Source organism: Engystomops pustulosus, chromosome 4 (assembly GCF_040894005.1).
Source record: "Engystomops pustulosus chromosome 4, aEngPut4.maternal, whole genome shotgun sequence".
Taxonomy (NCBI): domain Eukaryota; kingdom Metazoa; phylum Chordata; class Amphibia; order Anura; family Leptodactylidae; genus Engystomops; species Engystomops pustulosus.
The window spans coordinates 175,265,625-175,286,903 of record NC_092414.1 but is presented as its reverse complement, the minus strand read 5'-3'; the positions used below and the strand labels follow the sequence as shown (position 1 = coordinate 175,286,903).

The following is a 21,279-nucleotide window of genomic DNA, read 5'->3' as shown; positions in this document are numbered from 1 at the left end:
CTCTATTATATGTTACTACTGCAAGAATAATAATATAAATAATCTTAAAGGAAACCTACATATACAAGTCCCTAAAGTGTATTTGTATAAATATGTATAATCTATTGAAAAAAATCTATTTTAAAAAAACCCTTTATCTTATTTATACGTAAATTACCTTTAAAGGCTACTGGGGGATGTACTAGCCTTGCCGAGCACCAGGAGATAAAACTACTCCACAAGTAGCCTTTGCTGTTCTGTCTTACTGAGCTTTTGACTGAAGCAGAGCGAACACATGTATCTTCATTGCAGCCAGCACTGATACAGAAGGTGCTGCGGGATGAGTAGTGCAACAAGGACACAAATGGGCAGCACAGTGGCTTAGTGGTTAGCCTTGCAGTGCTGGGGTCCTGGGTTCAAGTCTCACCCAGGTCAACATCTGTAAAGAGTTTGTATGTTCTCTCCATGTTTGCATGGGTTTCCTCCCACACTCCAAAAAAAAAAAAAATACTGATAGGTTAATTAGATTGTGAGCCCCATGGGACAGGGACCAATTTGGCAAGCTCTGTACAGCGCTGCGTAATCTGTGTGCGCTATATAAATAAAGAAATTATTATTATTAGACGTGAAGTAGCCATAGCTCCAGGTGCCCGGTAAGCCTAATACAAACCCCAGTAGCCTTTAAAGTTAATTTGCATACGACTCAGATAAAGTTTTATAGGACTTTTAGATTTTATTAGGACATAACAAATACAGTTTAGGGATGAGGGTGCAAGCAGCAATATACCATCAGATCTACTTGTGTATATATATTCCTGATGGTAGATTTCCGTTAAGAATCTAAATAATCAATGTCTGTTGCAGGTGTGTGTTTGTTAGCTTACATAAGTATTTTTAACAGAATGGAGGACATTTACATAAAGTATCATTATCTGCATTGGCTTGGTTACACTGGCTTGTAAAGGAGATACATATTTAATATTGTGGAGCTGTGCAGATATATTTCTGGCGGCCAAACCATTTTCTGTCCTTGGGACCAAAATCTGTCCCGAGCTCCAGAAATGTGTCTAGCAGTCGGGGAACAGGTTGAGCACTTTGCCCTGGAGTGGATAAATGGCCGCTGTGGCAATGCATCAGTGGCTGACCTCATCAAACAGCTTGTCCAGTCGGACTTGGTTGGCAGAAGCACAGGCAGCAGACAGGCAGCAGACATGTGGGGAGCGTTATGCCTGAGTGCAGTAGCAAGGTTTGGTGTCCCTGCTAGACCAAATTTCTTTTAATCTACTTTCCGCCAGTTTACAGCACCCAAAATGGCTGCAACACATATTAATTGTGCCAGAGTTTACACTCTGCCAAAGCCACGTCCCTTTTCAGAGCAGAGTCCGAGCAGGCGGACAAAGTCTTATTTTCTGGTGCCACCAGCTAATAAGTAGGTTGGAGAGCAAAAAATGTGGTGGGAGCACCACAAAACTGGCAGAAATGCCATAGTAAATGTCCCCCAATGTTTTCCATGTCCCTATGTATGAGCTGTTTGCCAAAGTCACAAACTTTACAGGTCCTGTTCCTGCTCGAGTTTGTGGCCCCTTTTCCACTGTCTTAGGCTGCATTCAGACGAATCCCGGCTGGATATATGTCCCCATATGGCACCCGGACGCAGTACAGTGAACAAAACATGTGCACACCGTACTGTGCCATCGCCGGAAAAAGGAGCCTGCTCTATCTACTGCCATTTCCTATGGAGATAGGAAGGGTGTGCAGCAGCCTGCAGATAACAGACTACAGGTCAGTTACTTGTGGTCCAATATTGTATAAGGCCTTAATTTTTCATAAATTATTTATTTCATAATTAAAAAATTTCCATGGATATCATACCATGTCCTTTTTGCCTGCTTTCAATCTGCAGTTTCAAGGCCTTGGCATTGGAGGGCCTTCATAGGTCCTCAAATTGGTCTTGTGTACATGTGTATTGAGAGGAGGAACAGATGTAGAGGATTTTATGTGTGAAGGCCCTTTTTCAGTATAAAATTTGGTGGGTGGTTTGGGTCGCCCACCGGGCTATAATTCACCACTGCCCGGATAAAACAATGACGCGTTCATTTGCAGACACGTCAGTCTGAATGAGCCAATACTCATAAACTATAAACATAAAAAAAAGCTTTAGACCAGAACACTGCAAGTTAAAGTAGTTCTTATGCCAATAATTCCCACTCTTTGGTCATCTTTTGGCACTTTGCTTTAGTATTTATAAGCCAAAATCAGAAGTAGATCCTATAAAAAAAATTATAATGGATAAAATGTGTGGATCTTGTGTGCTTAGCATCCAGAATGGCTTCTACATACTCATGCAAAATACTACTACTGTCCTAAGGCCATCAGAGCATCTACTGTTCTGCACCATTATAACACCAGAAAAATAAGAAGGTCCAATATGTAAAGTAAAGGACAGTGGTGCCTAATAATGATTATTATGAGGTTATGAGGGGAGCATCTTTGTAAATTTGTTGCATCTTTCTCCATCCAAGTTTTCAATATCACCAGTAAATTGATTTTCCCCAAAAACTTACTTCCGGTGATATTACCACCATGACAAGTATGTAAACGGATGCCATATAGTTGCTCATACTTGGTTGACTAAACCAAAATACCTAAGGAAACTTTCATCATGTGTCCAATAAATGTAAGAGTTAAGTGTAAAGTACAGACCCCGGCTGTCCTGCCGTAGGCCAGAATTTCAGGCCGCTCATTTGATTCCAGGCCCTGTGTCCTCCTCTGCTCCCAGAATCAGCTATTTTTGGCTAAAGCGTTGTGCTCTTAGTGGGCATTTTGCCATGTGCATTCAAGACGATACTCAAGTCGGTTGTATTTCTCACCTCCTCTCACAGCTGGGAGATTTTTGGGGGCTAGGATTTCCTTAGTAGTGTGAGATCACTTAGCAGAGCACCATGCGAGCATAGGATATGCTTACCTAGGATTATGCCACATCTGTAAATGTTGAACAGGTTTACTGCTACATGTTTGCTCTTGTTTGGAGAAGGCACTTTTTACCATGGATCACGTATGGATGACCCAATCGATATATTATCAGTAATCATCTATCATTTGCTTGGTAAAAAAAATTATTTATTTGTGTTATTTACCAAGATACAGCATCTTGCAGTGTAGAAAAGATTTCTCTGTTCATCTGTGCATCAGAGGCTTCGTGTGTAGCCTCCATCGGAGCTTGCATCAGTTATGACAGTAAAATTAGCATTGCATACAACAATGCACGGAGGCCCCGCCAGGGCAAGGTTTTTTGGTGCGTTAGGCAGACATGCCAAAGTAATTTGGCATGATGTGTAAACAGTGCTGGTAAACGTCCATCCGAGTCCCATATTACTGTTGGTAAATGAGGTTTTCAAACACACCACAGATTTTTTTTTCCCCTTACAGAAAATGAAATACAATATATTTATCATTCACCCAGTACAATATATTTATTGCACTAATACCCTGGTCAAACATGGAGCGCAGTTTTTACACGGCTGCAGAGGGAGCACAGGGTGCCGTTGGTGTAGCACGGCAGCCTGGGGTCCAGTGAAGGACCCCAGGGCTGCCTGTGATAAGCATCTATTCCTGGCCTAATAGATGGCTGTTAGCACTTCACAAATTGTGCAGTGCATTATATAAGAGATCAAACAATTTCATGTTAGACTCCCCTTGTGGGACAATGGTAGCAACAAGGACCTTAAAATATTGGGTCTTAAAAAAAATTAATTTGAACATCAGGGGTGGCAATAGTTCTAAATGTCTAGAAATCGAAATGGATATATCAATTAGATTTCAAAATTCTAAAATATATAGTTTCAACTTACATACAAATTCAACCAACCTATGGAACCTATCTTGTACCTAACCCCAGTCCTATGATGTCTCCTCCATCCTTTGTCCAGTCGATTCAATTTTGCCTAGTATATGCCCCCTCGATATACATATCTGTTCTGACTTGTTATTATTTTCACATTATCTTTTTTATATGTTCGTTCTACTTGTATTAATAATATGTTTATGGTTTATTTATTCTTGTGGGCTTGCCCCTGGATCGGTGTGTACATGGCTGTGCTTTTATGGTATCATTATTCCTTTTATTGATTATGACTCATTAACTATGTATTTGTATGTCTTTCATAAAATTTTTGTAAGTGTAATACTTTATGCTTCATTTCTTTTATTAACTAGTTCAGCACATTGGAACTTTAGGCCTTTGCACATAAGAGGTTAGCATTTCCAAGGTACTTTCTGAACATTTAATTGATATATCCATTTCGATTTCTGCCGTTTAGAACTATTGCCACCCCTGATGTTCAAATGAATTTTTTCAAGACCCAATATTTTAAGGTCCTTGTTGCTACCATTTTCCCACAAGGGGACTCTTTAAATCTTGAAGTTGCTAGCATTGCATACAAAAGTCATGCTACAATGCATGCATGCGCTTAAATGTTATCACTGGTGCATGCTCTAACAAGTAATTTCAGTATTCTTTTTTGACCAATACAAGAGTCGTATATATTGAAACTTTGTACGCAAGCGCATGATTCAGTTTCTGGGTTTTTTTATACACGCACAGCATTTTGTACATGCTTGTATTCCGTTCTATGACACGCACGCCATGTTTCGTTTGCATACTTCACCAAAACATAAGGAATCATTTTTCTTAATAAAACATAAGAAATTTTCATTTCATATAGTTTAAAAAACATCACATTGACATACTTAATTAAACGAAATGGTCCCCAAATTTTTGGAGGGACGGACCAAACTGTAGCAAGAGGGAGCTAACTAATGCAATTCCTTAACCCCTTAAGGACGCAAGGTTTTTTTCGCTCAATTCTTGCTCTCCACCCTCAAAAGTCCATAACTTTTTCATTTTTCCGTTTACAGAGCTGTGTGAGGGCTTATTCAGTGCGTAACAATATTATTGTTATTATTCCATGCCGTATACTGGGAAGCTGGAAAAAAATTCCAAATGTGGATCACGTTTGCGTCATGTTCTTGTGGGCTCAGTTTTTACAACTTTCACCGTGTGCTCCAAATAACACCTCTATTCTTTTATTCGGCACGATCACGGAGATACCAAATTTATTCAGGTTTTATTGTGTTTTAACACATTTTCAAAGTTAAACGATTGTGTATGAAAAAGAAAAATTTTGCCGTTTGTGACGATAATAACTTTTTCATACTTTGGTGTACTGAGCTGTGTTAGGTGTCATTTTTTGCAAAATGAGCGGACGTTTTCAATGCTACCATTTTGTGGTCTATGCGACATTTTGGTCACTTTTTATTCCATTTTTATTTGGTGTAAAATGGTGTAAAAGCCGCGTTTCGGACATTTGGGCAGTATTTTCCGTTAAGTGGTTCACCGGCGGCAATACCCGTTTTTATATTTAGGCATTTCGGGCATTTTGGGATGAAGTGATACCTACTGTGTCTGTGATTTTTACTGTTTATTATGTTTTATATCAGTTCTAGGGAAATGGGGGTGTCTTGAAGTTTTAGGTTTTTAACTTTTTTAAAAACAATTTTGAAACTTTTTTTTTAATTGAAGTATATGGCATTTATGGCATTTTTGCACAGTATACATTACAATGAGCCACTGGCAGAAACCAGACAGCCTCAGGTCTGACAATGGTGTTTGGAGGAGCGACGATGGGATCCAGGATGACGGTGCCGTCGGATTGCAGCTTTGCCGGCGGCATCGTAGGAGTTAATAGCGGCCGACCACAGCTATTAGCGGTGGGGGTTTGCTGCAATATGCAACAAACCCCTCCTATGTATGAAGAGGGCTCAGCCCCTGCTACTGCAGCATTCAGCTGTCGTTATCCCCTCGCCTCGACGTGCGTTTTGCTTGCTGCTTCTTCAGGAGGAGCCTGAATGCAGAGGTAGCGATTTTCATAGTGGTAAGGCATACTTTGCTATGATTATGTGCACAGTGGGATCCTATGTAGGCATTATATGTTTCCTTATGACTTCATGTGCAATATGATGGAAATTTCCCCCAAAACTTTTTACTAAATATATGTATACCTATGAAATAAGAGCCATTAACCCCTTGACGCTATGCACCTTTTTACTAAATATATGTGTAGCTATGAAATAAGAGCTATTAAAGGAAACCTACCACCAAGGATCTACCTATTAAGGTAGATCCGGTGGCAGGTTCCTCTAATGTAGAGTAGTATAGCCCTTTTTAAGGGCTCTTTAGAAAATTTGAATATTGGGTGAATTAATATTTACAAAGGTTATGGGCCACAAAAGAAATAGCCCTAAAAATAGTATTTAGCTCCCTCCTGCTACAGTTTGGTCCGTCCTTCTAAAAATTTGGGGACCATTTAGTTCTATTAAGAAAAATGGTTAAGTTCCTAATGTTTTGGTGAAATATGATACATGAAGAGGACTACCATTGAATTTCCAAAAATAGGATTAACATTGGTGAAACTATGTTTCGTTTGCATCCTATCCGGGGGTAAGTCAGGTATATAAATGGCTATTCCTTGCACATTCATCACCCCCAAGGAAGCCAGGACTGGCAATACACATGGGGAGATTTCAGTCCCCTTTATATTTTTCACTGCCTTGTTGCCCAGCTGAAATTTTTGTAGGCATCACATACACTCACCGGCCACTTTATTAGGTACACCATGCTAGTAACGGGTTGGACCCCCTTTTGCCTTCATAACTGCCTCAATTCTTCGTGGCATAGATTCAACAAGGTGCTGGAAGTCATAAAGGGATGGACATGGTCAGCAACAATACTCAGGTAGGCTGTGGCGTTGCAACGATGCTCAATTGGTACCAAGGGGCCCAAAGAGTGCCAAGAAAATATTCCCCACACCATGACACCACCACCACCACCAGCCTGAACCGTTGATACAAGGCAGGATGGATCCATGCTTTCATGTTGTTGATGCCAAATTCTGACCCTACCATCCGAATGTCGCAGCAGAAATCGAGACTCATCAGACCAGGCAACGTTTTTCCGATCTTCTACTGTCCAATTTCGATGAGCTTGTGCAAATTGTAGCCTCAGTTTCCTGTTCTTAGCTGAAAGGAGTGGCACCCGGTGTGGTCTTCTGCTGCTGTAGCCCATCTGCCTCAAAGTTCGACGTACGGTGCATTCAGAGATGCTCTTCTGCCTACCTTGGTTGTAACGGGTGGCGATTTGAGTCACTGTTGCCTTTCTATCAGCTCGAACCAGTCTGCCCATTCTCCTCTGACCTCTGGCATCAACAAGGCATTTCCGCCCACAGAACTGCCGCTCACTGGATGTTTTTTCTTTTTGGGACCATTCTCTGTAAACCCTAGAAATGGTTGTGCGTGAAAATCCCAGTAGATCAGCAGTTTCTGAAATACTCAGACCAGCCCTTCTGGCACCAACAACCATGCCACGTTCAAAGGCACTCAAATCACCTTTCTTCCCCATACTGATGCTCGGTTTGAACTGCAGGAGATTGTCTTGACCATGTCTACATGCCTAAATGCACTGAGTTGCCGCCATGTGATTGGCTGATTAGAAATTAAGTGTTAACGAGCAGTTGGACAGGTGTACCTAATAAAGTGGCCGGTGAGTGTATATTACCCTGTAAATTGCTAGAATGTGTAATAACTGATGCTTTATTGTCTTAATGTTATATGGTCTGCTATAATTGTTATATTTTTTGCAGTACATATTCATTACCTTTATAGTTTACCAGAATTCATTTATCACTTGTGACACATTTGCATATGTATTTACCTCTGGTCACAATTTGTACAAAAACTAATGGGATGCAGATTTTTTTATGTGCACATTAGTTGTACTTTTAAATGTTTTTAAATATTGGCACTAATAAAGATTTATTGATTGAGTAATTGGTTTTTATGCTCTTATGCTTTTTTTTATGCTAATAAACTAAACATTCCTCATAGAGTCCTAGGCCAGCCTCAGATGTCCCATATTACTATGTTTGTAAATGAGGTTTTCAAAATGTCATATACGCACCATAGATTTGTTTTCCCCACAGAAAACATAGAATATATTTATCACTCGCCAAGTACAATTTTTTTTGGCAGATTTTCAATAGCTCAATAATTACTTTGAAAATAGGGATTGGAATTACATGAGTATTCTTCACTGAAATATGTTTTTGAACATTTTGGGGCAGATTTACTAACCCGGTCCTGTCGTGATCCCCGAGGTGCGTTCTTCGACAAGGATGAAGTCCGGCGCAATTCTTCAAGATGCGTCCATTTTCCTGCATGTGTCGCTTCCCCCACTGAGGTCCGCCGGAGTTCACCTTCTTCTTCCCGGTGTATGTGATTGCATTGTCTTGCGACACAATTTGAATTGTAAATCCTGCGCTTAGTCCATATCAGTTGGCTTGTCCCTCGGCCACGCCCCCCGATTTGTGTCGCATGCAAGTTGGCGCAATTGTGCCAAAATCCGATCGCGCGTGCCAAAAACCCCACTTAAATGCTGTGCAAATCAGAAATAGTCGCGAAACCAGACGAAAATACACCATGCGGACCCTTAGTAAATGTGCTCCTTTGTCTGTGGCTCTTGAATGGGATATTAACTCCTTAACCACAGCCATATCAGGATTCTACGGCGGTCATTAAGGGTATTTATGACATGCCGCTGCAACATACCCCACCAGGTCCTAGACTTTCTTCAGTGGTTGTAGAAAGCCGGGCCCCAGAATACCGGAGTGGCTGGCTTATGCGGCCCTGGGCACGCTGTGGTCACGGTTCTTGGTATGGGGACCGGATGGCGGGCCTGCAGCCTGGCAGGTCTCCAGCAGGTGGTGTGTGCAAGAAAAGTAGAGGGAGAGGCTGATAAAAGAGGTTTCTCCCTGGGGCAACCCCTGAGGTGTATATGGGAATCCCTCGGTTATGGAGGATGGGGAGCCCAAGATGGTGAAGCAGCCTGATCCAGGGATCACACGTAGGCACTTTGTGCAAATCAACTTACAGTATTTTTCGGACTATAAGGCGCACCGGAGTATAAGGCGCACCAACAATAAATGCCTGCTAAAACGTCTAGGTTCATATATAAAGCGCACTGGACTATAAGGCGCACCTGATTATAAGGATGAATGACCAGCTGGTGGCAGACCTGTGCAGCTGTTGTCTGTAAGTACGGTTCATATATAAGGCGCACTGGAGTATAAGGCGCACCTTTGATTTCTGAGAAAATCAAAGGATTTTTTGTGTGTCTTATAGTCCGAAAAATACGGTACAGTTCTTTTTTTAACTTCAAATGGCAGGTAACGGCCTTAACATCAGCAGCGGATTCAGCAGGTTGGAAAGGTGGCGGGAGATAGCTGGTACACAAACCTTTAATCATTACTGAGGGTGCGGTCACACGTTGCAGTTAAAACTGCATCACAATTAGTTTTGAGTTGGTTTTAGGTGCAGTTTTGTCAATTTCACAGGTGAAAGACATGAACTGAACAAGTGAATTTGATTTTGGAGGCGAAAGCTGTTCCACAAATGTCATTCACCTGTTGATTTTATGTCTTTCATTTGTTAAAATAAGTAATACCACCTAAAACCACCCCAAAACTAATTGCAATGCAGTTTTAACTGCATCGTGTGACCGCACCCTCAGGGTAAGAAGGATAAAATTGAATGTTTCAGGCATTTTTATTCTTGAAACTGAAAAGGCCAGGGGCACACAAGCAGTTATAAGGAAGTAGGTCGATTTAATGCTGACGCTTGTTATGCGAGGGAGCCAAAAAGGTCTGCTAGTCTGGGATGCTGCCAGCACACACCGTGCTATAGACATGAAGAAATTTCATCACGACAGAGAAGTAGATACAATAATGATTACAGCAGGAATGACGGCCTATCTCCAGACACTTGACATTGCAATAAATAAGCCATTCAAGGACAATTTGCGCAAGGAAATAAATGACTACATTGAAAATAGAATGGAGAGAAATCAGCATCAGCCTAAACTACAAGAGGTTGTGACATGGGTAAAAAATTCATGGGATGAAATCACTGACAGTAGCAAATGTGCTAGGAGCAGGCTACCTAGACAAGAAGTAACGCCTTGTAGTTTTTGTTTCTTTTATAATCCAGTGTGGTGGCATTAAAGGGGTTTTATGAGGAAAAGAGAGATTGACTTCAGTGTTTAAATCTCCGCCTCCTTGACGTTATACAACCAACTTTCCTCTCACTTCAAAGTTGATTTTCTGGATGATGGCACCACACCGGGTCATGAAAGAAACACAATTTGGTAACTTTTTTATACTTCGTTGTGCGGAGCTGTGGGTGGTATCATTTCTTGTGATTTTTGATGACGTTTTCAATGCCACCATTTTTAGAACTGTACGACCTTTTGATAACTTTTTATTGAATTTTATATATTTTTCCAAATGGCAAAAAAGTGCTATTTTTGACTTTGGGCAGTATTTTCAGTTACAGGGTTAAACGCAGTGAAAAAACGTTATTATATTTTGCCTGCAGCTCAAAAAAGATGGCAGCGCATGGGTGCCGCCCTCTTGGTGATGATCGTTACTCCCCATGACGTCATCAGGGAGCGGCGATCGGTCCCCATGACAGCCTCAAGTCTTCCAAGGACCAGAGGCTGTCTCGTTTTAACCCATTGATTACAATGTGCAATTTGCACGTTAATGATTGAGGTGGAAAATCCCTCAGTATGGAAAATCCGCATTGGCACTTTGCGAAAAATACGTGGGTTTTGGTCGTAGTTCGGACACTGCCCTAGGGGGTCTGAAAAATAGGAAAAGTAAAAGAAAAAAAATATAATTAAAAAAAAAAAAATCTAATTACCCCCCATTCCATACAACTGATATAAATATAAATAAACAGTAAAAATCATAAACACATTAGGTTTTGCCGCGTCCGAAAATGCCCGATCTATCAAAATATAGAGTCGAAAATGTCACTCCTTTGCCATTTGGAAAAATATAAAAATTCAATAAAGAGTGATCAAAAGGTCATACAGTCCTAAAAATGGTAGCATTGAAAATGTCATCAAAAGTTGCACAAAATGACTCCACCCACAGCTCCGTCAACCGAAATATAAAATGTCATTTGGGGTGCACAGTGAAAGCCGTAAAATACAATCCCACAAGAAAACAGCGCAAATGTGTTTTTTCACCATTTTCACTGCATTTGGAATTTTTTTCCCACTTCCCAGTACATGGCATGGAATATTTAATACCATCACTATGAAGTGCAATTTGTTACACAAAAAACAACCCGTCACACAGCTCTTTACGTGTAAAAATAAAAAAGTTATAGATTTTTGAATGTGGGGAGTGAAAAATGGAAATAAAAAAAACAAAAAAGTGCCAGGTCGTTAAGGGGTTAAGGAAAGTACCATTGCTAAACACGAGAGACTGGGGCTATATCTAAAAGAAATGGGGTCAAAAGAATTGAAATTACAAGAAAGTCATCTTAGGGTGATGTCACACATGGTGTTTTTAGGCCGTTTTTAGTTAGTGCGTTTTCAGAATGTGAAAAAATGCGTTTTTAAAAAACGCATGCAGTTTTTGAAAACGCATGCGTTTTTGTCCGTTTTTAATTGCGCAAATTCCGAAAACTGGACAAAACCGCACGCGTTTTTGGAAAACGTTTTTGGTTTTTAACGCATGCGTTTTTCACTATCTAAAAACACACGGCCCCAAAACGGTATAAAACGTCCTTAGGGTGAAGACACGTGGCGTTTTTAGGCTGTTTTTGGGACGTTTTTAGTTAGTGCGTTTTAAGATCGTAAAAAACGCATGCGTTTTTGACAGGTTTGACCAATTATCTTAATTCAAACTTGTCAAAAAACGCATGCATGCTGCCGGGAAAAAAAACCCGCAACGCATGCATGTCAAAAACGCAATGCATGCTGCCGGGAACGCACGGTCCGAAAGCTGCACCGCGGCTCAGCATGTCAGTTCACTCCAGCGATGCAGCGTTCGGGCCGTGCGTTCCCGGCAGCATGCGTTGCGAGTGTGATGCGAGTTCATCGGATCACACTCGCAAGTGTAGAATGGGCCTAAGAGAGATTTGCCTAATTAAACAGCTGTTAACACTTGCGTTTACAAAAGGCAAATGTTAACGCATGTGTTAAAAATGCATTAACAGTTATGTTTTATGAATGCAAGTGTTAATGGCTGTCTAATTAGGCAAATCCCTCTTCAGCTGTAGCAGTGCAGGGCGCTCCAAATTCATACAGAACCTGCACCAAATTCATGAATCTGGCGCACCCTGCACAGTACAGAGGCAAACTGCACAGTTTTTTTGATAAATGCTGGTTAATGGGTGTTGTCAAACTTACATTTTTTTCACGCACATTTTTTTAAAGCGAGTGAAACTAAGCATGCTTTACTTTTGCAAGTCGCACGTAAAAAACACTGCATACAAGTCTAAGGGTGAAGACACACGTGGCGTTTTTAGGCCGTTTTTACTAAGTGCGGTTTCAGATCGTAAAAAACGGATGCGTTAAAAAATGCGGTCTTCACCCTTAGGCTGGCGCCACACGTAGCGCTTTGTCTGCGCTTGCAAACGCAGACAAAGTCGCGCCCACTGGGGCGGGCCTCAGCCCGATCGCTTCGGTGTTTCTATGGAAACACCTGCGATCGGGAGCGAGCCGCCGGTGTTTTGCGTTAATTAATTTAATTTAACGCGAAACACCGACGGCTCGTTCCCGATCGCAGGCGTTTCCATAGAAACGCCGATGCGATCGGACCGAGGCCCGCACCGGTGGGCGCTACCCTCAGGCCGCACCCTCAGGCAGAATGAACCAATTTTTCGGTAGCACTTTTAACACAATTCTGTCGGACTCTGCAGGATAAATGTGGCGCACGGTCCGACTATGCCCCAAAACGCCCGTTTCATCACAGCATTTTGTTTTGCGTTGGGTGAAGTACAGCGACACTACACGTCACATGCACCACAAATGTATTGCGGACACTTTATATATTAGATGTGCAAGCAGTTTGCACTAACGAACGTGCAAAGCCAGACAATTATCTGGTGCATGAGCTTAAATAAATGTGGGTCAGATTGCAATGGGTGCCCTACACGTCAAATATAGGTCGCTAGTGTGAAAGGGGCCGTACAGTAGAAATGAAGGACTTTTATATAAAGTTTAGATGCACTGTATGTGTGATAGACATAGCTGCGCTTGTACATTCAGTTTGTGAAGTAAATGTGCGCAGGGTGTGAGGTGACTTCCCCGCCTGCCGCCCTCACACCTGGCCGCGCATCTTATCTATCACACCTCGCACTCCCCCTAGCGCCCATGTGTGTGTACTGCGAGCCAAACACGTGTACTGCTGCAGAGCCCTCCCCCAGCTGTCTCCCTCTCCCAATACCTGAGCCGTCCCCGGTCCTGGCCGAGCACTGATTGGCTATGTGTGTGCCCGGGGGGCGGGTCGTGGACGTCCACTTCAGTGTCTGCTTTGGTAATTGCTTTTCCAAAGGTTGAAGACCTGCAAATACCGGGCATCGTCTTCAGTGCACCGGGATAGGGTCTGCACTGCCTGCTGCTATATCAGAGGACTGCAGGACCAGCACTACGGGACTACATCTCTGCATGCATCACATAGCAGTCATTTACTACTAGCATCACACAACCTCCATAGAGAAGGTGACAGGACCCTTAGGATGCTGTTTCTCAGTTTACTATCGCTCCTGATTGCAGCAGGTATGAAAAGTTGTTACTATTTTCTAAGTTATTATTATATTTGTATAAATATTTTATGACCTGTATTGTTATAACATTGTACAGACTGTAATCTCTGGCATCACCAGGGCGAGGGTGCACAGTGTCATTTCTCTATGCCTGGCTATATGTCCATTTGACTAATGCATGAATATAAGTAATTTATAATTTGGAGCTTAGACCCATTATAATAATATAAATGATGCTCTGGATGGAGCTAGGACTAAGCTAATTGTACAGGAGCATCACTTCCCTATGTGTTCATTAGACAGAAAATAAGAAAATCATTATACATCAGATAGGAATTCTGGATGACCTGAATCCCCTTTACTCTCTGGGCCTCTTCTGGCAGCTAACAGGTTAACGTCACTTTGGCAGCGCAGGCGCGTTGAATATTCCCAGATTCTGGCTTGACGCAGTCCTCGCTCTTCCAGGCATCCTGTCTGTTTGTACTGCTGGACCTTCCAGGTCCCTGCTTGCAGCCAGAGGCTGGAGACTGCCACACATGCACTAGAACATCTGGACTGGTTCTGTGAACCACTGTCCTTCTCCAGCAAATTTTAGGAATGTTGCTAAGCGACTGTAGGATGAGAAAGGTAAAAGTTGATGGGCTGAGTAAGGTAAGGGTACACGGCTGCAGAGTGTAACTGAGAGGTATCAGGGATGTTGCTGAGTCTGCAGTTTTTGAGGCATGCCGGAATAGTCATTCAGAATTGCGATTCTGTACAAGAACGAGGTGCACATGACTGACAGATGAGACGCTTTGTGGTTGCGTTACACAGGAGAGCTCAGTATTCTGTGTCATGTCACGGTCTGATGAATGCAACGCACAGGCTGACATAGAAAGTGATACCGGTGCCCCAATCATGTAGAGAGCTCAGAGGTTTGGTACATGGAATTGGTTACAGGTGGCGATCCCTATGTGAGTGCAGCAAGTGTCTGAGTGCTGTCCAGGGTATTGCACATTCCTATAATACAATAATATATACATTTATCTCTCTGACTTCCATACCTGCCCCTTTAATAGCCTGGCTTATATCAGTATTTAGAGATATTAGCTCAGTTTTCGGTGATTTGATTTGGCTTTTAGGTGTGCAGACACCTTGTTGTTCTACATAAGGGTTAAACGGTTCCATGCAATGCCAAATTAAACATTTTTCCAATTACCACCAGGCAGGGATCCTAAAAAAAAAGAGAGATAAAATAAGAGTTGATGCCGGCACACTGGCCCATGTTGACTAAACTGTTCCTCTTGTGTGGCACATGGTCTGTGACGTTGGTCCTGGCCAGAAGTTGTCTTTTGTGGATTCCAGGGTCTCGCAGCAGACTGCAGCTTAGTAGGTAAAGCTTTTATTCCCCTGTAAAATAGCAGCTGACGTAAAACTGGAGCCCCTCAGACTTAGCCCAGATATCACTGCACCTCTTGCTGTGCGTGTGCTATGTGTTTGGATGGGGGGAGGATTGAGCTGTGTGAAGAGGCCCTTTATATTTTCATAGCTGATGTTTCAACCTGAGCCGATCCTGGCAGGGTCCCCCTTGCTGAACATCATAGTTTCCGTTCATTAGGAGATGGAGTCCGGCTAGGAGCCGAGCGCTGGGTTCTGCTGCTTATAGCACAGCTGATTCTGTAGAGGGGCCTTGGCTTCCCTGACCCTACTAAGCAGAGGTGCATAACAAAAAAAGGCGTCACTAGTGGGTCAGCTAAGGATCATTGGCTGGAGTAATACAGATTTACTTTGCTTTATAGCTGCACAGCTGTATTACTGAAATAGCACACAAACAAAGCACAATTCTTTGTATATGGAGACCAGGAGTCCTCTGATCCCCATTCACAAAGCAACACTTGTTACACTGTCTTTAATAGAGAAGCTCTTTCTAGTGAAGTTTATAGGAGTTACTAGAAGAGACTATGAAGATGGTGCTTGATTTGTTCCCTTTCTTAGAGTAGTTGTGAGTCCCAGAGATGAGACCACCACCTATCAGGAAAGCTCACGTTGATAAAAGCCCTGTAAACCATGTCTATGCACATGACATATTAGTGATATATAGCATAGCCAGCATTGTAACCTGTTAAGATGTCTTGTCTGATTAATCGAAATCAAATTTTGTCTTTTAGCTGGATGCTCTGACCCAGCAGCTGAGGTTGTAATTCCACAGTTAATATGGTCCGGGCAGATCCCTCTGCCATTGAGAGGAGATGAGTCAATCTTCACGAACATCCGAAAGCCACGGTCTATTCCCAGAGACACAGCAACCCATCCAGACAATATGTATATCCATCTGCCAGCATTTGGCAAGGATCTTCACTTGCACCTGCAGAAGGTCCATGATTTCCTGGCTGCAGACTTTGTGGTGGAGGAAAGGACAGAACTTGGAGGCAAAATCCAGACCAAAATTCCAGAGGAAGAACTTTGTTTCTATGTTGGAGAAGTTCTCAATTACAACAAGTCTTTTGCATCGGTCAGCACCTGTTCAGGACTGGTGTGTACCTGTTAATTATGATATCCAAATGTTTTTTATTAATTAGAAAACATATCATTACACATACATGACAGGAGATGGGGGCAGTATTGAGGAGCTTGAAAATGGGGGTCCCCTAAACCGTGGTCTCATGGCAAAAAGTTGGCAGGGATGTTGATGCTTATAGGTGGTTCTCCCCATCCATTGTAGCATTGAGACCTGTAGTGGGAATTCTCCATATATGAAATACTAAATAGATTTTAATGAGATACGTTTAGTGTACTTGAGCATGTGTCCTGACGCTCCATTCAATAAGGGAGCATCAGAAATTGAGTATCTCTGGCACTCCCACCAGTGTATGATAGCGGCCACATCCCCTTCTTCGCACCGGTTACATTTAAGAGGCTTAGGCCTCTAGATGTATCTGGCAGGTGGCACAGCCAGCGAGCAAAACTACACCAGGTAGGACCTGGCATAGTTTTGCGTAAAAAACATGGAACAGATGTTAGCTAGTTTTCCAAAAGAACGCAGGCATGGGGTGGGAACAATAGCGTGGATGTGGTGTATTCACGATTTTAATTGGAAATTCTTACACTGCACAAGATTTGCAATTATTCCACTGTTTCTATGCAAGAAAACTGGCATAATAGCAGTGATAAATCTCCCACTATGTCTATAAAAATGCAGGAGATAGTGGGATGGAGTGCTGTTCTGGTGAAACTTCCATACTATTGAATGGGGCAATAGGACTCCACACCTTCAATTAGTGAGAATGGAACCGCCTTCAACAGCAGTTGGATCCCTGTAGATAGGGGACTGCGATCAAACTTGGAACAACCCTTTTAATAAAACAAAGGCGGACATTTACCAAACACTGGTTAGTGGGCGAGGGTATGTTTTAAGCCCCACTGACGAGCCAGATACACCAGGAAGCTCTCGCCTCCTGATGTATTTGGCAAGCGGTCGCTCTTGGGTACAATTATACTCCAGGTCCTGCCTTGTGTAAATTGCCTGAACAGGCACAAGTTCCAACCAATGTGCTGCAGTGGCCCACGCCACCTTCTGGCACAGCCCCCTTCACACACCTTAGCATAGAGGTGGGGTAAGGGAGAAAATAATCACAATTCCTGGCTGTTCAAAAGGAACTGTGATTATTTCAGGGCTCGTACTCCAGAAAATTAGGTACTAGCCCTGTTAAATCTCCCCCAAAAATGTTTTTTTGAGATATTATGGACTTGGCTCCTTGGCACCAGTGCAAAATCTATACTATGGCCACACATACATACATGTCTCTTCTAATTCTTCTTATTACAGTTTCACAAGGCAGTAATCAGTATTTTGTATCAGTATTTGTAAACTAAAAACAGGTAGGAGTTCAAGACCTGCAGCCTACACTATTAAACAATGGACCATAGACGAGGAAAGAAAATGGTATATAATAAGCACATTAAACAGTATTGAGAGAGCATGCATCTGGAGTACTGCCGTATTTATAAGCCGAGTTTTTCAGCACAAAAAAATGTGCTGAAAAAAATCGCCTTTCCGATGTCCCCGGTGGTCCTCTTCTTGATTCTGGTGCTCCGTCTCCATCTTCGGGTCCCTGCACGATGCCGACACCCAGATTATGAGGTCATCCACTTGCTGACACAAGTGGCGGCGCCAGTGGTGCACAAACAATGATGTCGGCAAGCGGCTAAAGACAGAGATGGGGCACTGGAGGCAATAAGAGGACCTGCGGGGGCGTTGGAAAGGTAGGCTTGGTATACTCTGGGCAGGTACTGCCTGACTATATACAGGGAGGTAAGCAGGCTACGTACTGGGGGGCATGGGCTGGCAGGCTTTATACTGGGGGTCATGGACTGGAAGGCTATATACTTGGGGACAGGGGCTGGCTATATACTGGGGGGATGGGCATGCTGGCTTTATATTTTAATCGAGTCAATAGGTTTTCCCAGGTTTTTTTTGGTGTTAAAATTCAGTACTTTGGCTTATACTCGAGTATAAACGGTAACTACTAATGATGACTGTGTCTCGGAATGGAAAGAAACCAGTTATTAATTAGAGATTCCCGTACCTGATGCTACCATGTTGTGTAGACTACAGACCCGCTGGTTAATTCACGCTGGCACCTACAAGCATGTTATTGTGATATGATAATATTCCATGTAGGAGAAGTTTGGCTGCATGGTTTGACAGCTGTCAGTGTGGATTGTCAAATGGCTCCAGTGTTACATTCCTAGCTGTCTCTTTTTCCCTTTCTTCACTTGGATCTAAGATAAAAAGACTTTATCTGGTTTTCAATTAAAGTTTCCATCAGCAGAGACAATTCTGCAGCGAATCTGTAGCAAAATAGACTTCTATGTAAAACACTTTTAATGTAGTTAGAATATTTCCTTCAAATGATTTAGAAATGAAGTCTATTTAATATTAATTATCTGCATTTTCCAATAAATAATTCTTAAGCAACATATTTCTCCTAATGCTGTTTTCGGCTGTTCCTGTTATTCCCCTGACACTGGCAGCACTCATTGGCCCACATTTATTAAAGCCCCTACACCATTTTTTGTCTGACTTTGCACTTTCTGTGTGCACTATACGCGACCCGACAATATTCAGCACTTAAAGGGGCTTTCCGATGAACATTTAGACCGTGCAACACATTTATTGTGCAGTGTCCGAAAGAATTGCATCATACGCCCTATGTTAAAGGTGCACCCAAAAATTGTTGGTGCACTCTGTCGGGGCAGTGTAGGGGGCGCCAGTTTTCAATTTATTAATCAATTGCTTCAGTAAACAAAAGTATATACCAAAGTAGCAGGGGTGGCTGTGAATCCTTTTTATCCATCTCTGAAAATCATCAGTAATTTCAAATGCTTCTATACAGTGACTGATAGCTTTCCCCTCTACAACTGCAGATAGGACACTAAGTACAATCTGCTCAGCTCCACCTGCTCTATTACATGCTGCCTTCAGATAGGACAGTAAGTAAAATCTTCTCAGTTCCCCTTGCTCTATAACGAGCTTCCTGCAGATGTATTAAAATAAATAAAAGCTCTGCACTCTTCCTGCTCTATGACACGCTGCCTGTAGAAAAAACACTATGTACGATCTGGTCAGCTTCTATTGCTCTACAACATGCTGCCTCCAGATAGGATACTATGGACAAGCTGCTCAGCTCCTCCTACTATATAACATGTTACTTGTAGATATGACACTATGTATAGTCTGCTCAGCTACTCCTGGTCTATAACATGCTACCTGCAGGTAGAACACTGTGTAAAATCTGTTCATTAGCTCAGATTGCTTTATAACATGCTGGCTGCAATAAGTATGTACGGTACCCTCTTCTCTATCCCCCCTGTTTTATACATGCTGGCCGGACATAAAAAACACATCAGCGTGACAAGTTCGGTTCAAGTGGAATGTCCGGTCTCACTGTAGGTCTCCGTACCTGCCATTTTTCCATAACTTGTTGTTTGATTATTCCCTCCTACCACCAGATGATAAATTATTTCCCATTGTGTGAGACATAATGTTACATAATGTTACTATGTATACATTGGTGTGTTTTCTTCTGTGAAGTCCCTGAACCGTCTGAGGGCGCTATAAACATGTCTTTTTGTACTATTTATAAGAGCTTGGCTATAGCACAATTGGACTGCTGTTTATCTCCGCACCTCATACTGGAATGAATTGCTTTGGTTCTGTGGAGCATTGCGGAGTGGAAGTTTTCCTAGACAGCAGAGCGATTTGTTCCATCATGATGTTTTACCTCTCTGATTCATACACACCCTGTTACCAGGTCAACCGAACAGGAGTAGTCACAAGGACCCTAGATAAATCTCTGCTGTAGGTCTTCTCGGTGCTTCAAGGCTTTTATTTTTACAGTAAAATCCGTGTGTTGTTCTTGGCAGGAGTTATGTGATGGGGAGAAGCCTCTCCTGAGCTCCAGGCTCCTGGTGATTCTCTCCCCTTGCTGCGGTTTGCAGGTTTTCGAGGGATCCGCCGTAACCGATCTCTTGCCAACCACACTAGACTGGAAGCTGGGGAGAGAAGCTCCATGGATGTACGCCTTGCAGAACTGGAAATCTGTTCCAACTTAAGTGTACATGTTCACAATAGATTTAACATTTATCATAATAATTTCCTAGAAAGTCCTGGTGGAACAGAGAGAGACTATTACCTCCAACCAATATTCCTTGCAATGTGATTTGTGTTACACCGTTTGCAGCATGATTTTTTTTTTTTTAGAAAACTAGACAGATGGAAACTACTTTTTATACTTTTACAATGAAGTGAATAAGGATTGATTCAATGGAAAGTCTTTAAATTTTATCCATAATTTGGGAAACTTTGGTCCCTAGTGTTCCGGGTCCCTAGTGTTCCGGGTCCCTAGTGTTCCGGGTCCCTAGTGTTCCGATTCTCTGAACATAGTTTAGCGCAGTCTCTCTACATTTTTAAATGGAACCCTGAGCCATAGCTTTTTCCGCCAATACTTTTCTTGATTAAATAATTTTACTGTGGAGCTTTGTATCTGTAATAGCCTGTAATGGGACGGACTAAGCCCATGAAGCATTAAGAGCCAATCTATTATATATCAAATATAACTTTCTTTGATCTTTACTGAGCATTTAAGAACACATAGAGCCGGATTAAGTATAATGAAGGCCCCTAGGCAAAACATTTGCACATGGCCCTCCCTATTGATGTCTATGAGAATTAAGGAGTTAAGTTTAAGACTTTAATGGAAATCTACCATCAAAATCAAGCATGGATAAACCAGCCAGTGGTAATGTTCTTAAATTTGTTATTCATCGCCTCCATCCTTCTAAAATCAACTTTTATGATGCTAATGAGTATTCAAGGGCTCTGGGGGGGCCCTATCAGAGCCCCTCTGTACTGAGTTTAACAGCCTGTAAAACTATCTCACCCTCCCCCTCTGCTCCCCAACATTTCCCCCTTACCACAGCCTGATGTAATCTCCCTGAAGGAAGGAGCTCATGGATAGGCAATAAAAGAGGATTATCACGTGGATCTTTGAGTAAGTGCCCCTGGTTTATCCATGCTTAATTTTCAAGGGAGGCTAGATAGGATTGTTCATAGCTATCAGAGAACCCCCAGATGGGATTTCAGAAGTG

At 42.3% G+C, this 21,279-nt stretch overlaps 1 protein-coding gene across 2 annotated transcripts in view; it reads left to right on the top strand.

The window, feature by feature from the left end:
• Positions 1–13,423: 13,423 nt before the first annotated feature.
• ADAMTS17 (ADAM metallopeptidase with thrombospondin type 1 motif 17) overlaps positions 13,424–21,279 on the top strand; it is a 145,800-nt gene continuing 137,944 nt past the window's right edge. For both annotated transcript variants that reach the window (XM_072148604.1, XM_072148603.1), the window contains exons 1-2: positions 13,424–13,663; positions 15,798–16,162. In XM_072148604.1, the coding sequence (XP_072004705.1) occupies positions 13,624–13,663; positions 15,798–16,162 (405 nt within the window). In that variant the 5' untranslated portion in view covers positions 13,424–13,623. The remainder of the gene's footprint in view (positions 13,664–15,797; positions 16,163–21,279) is intronic.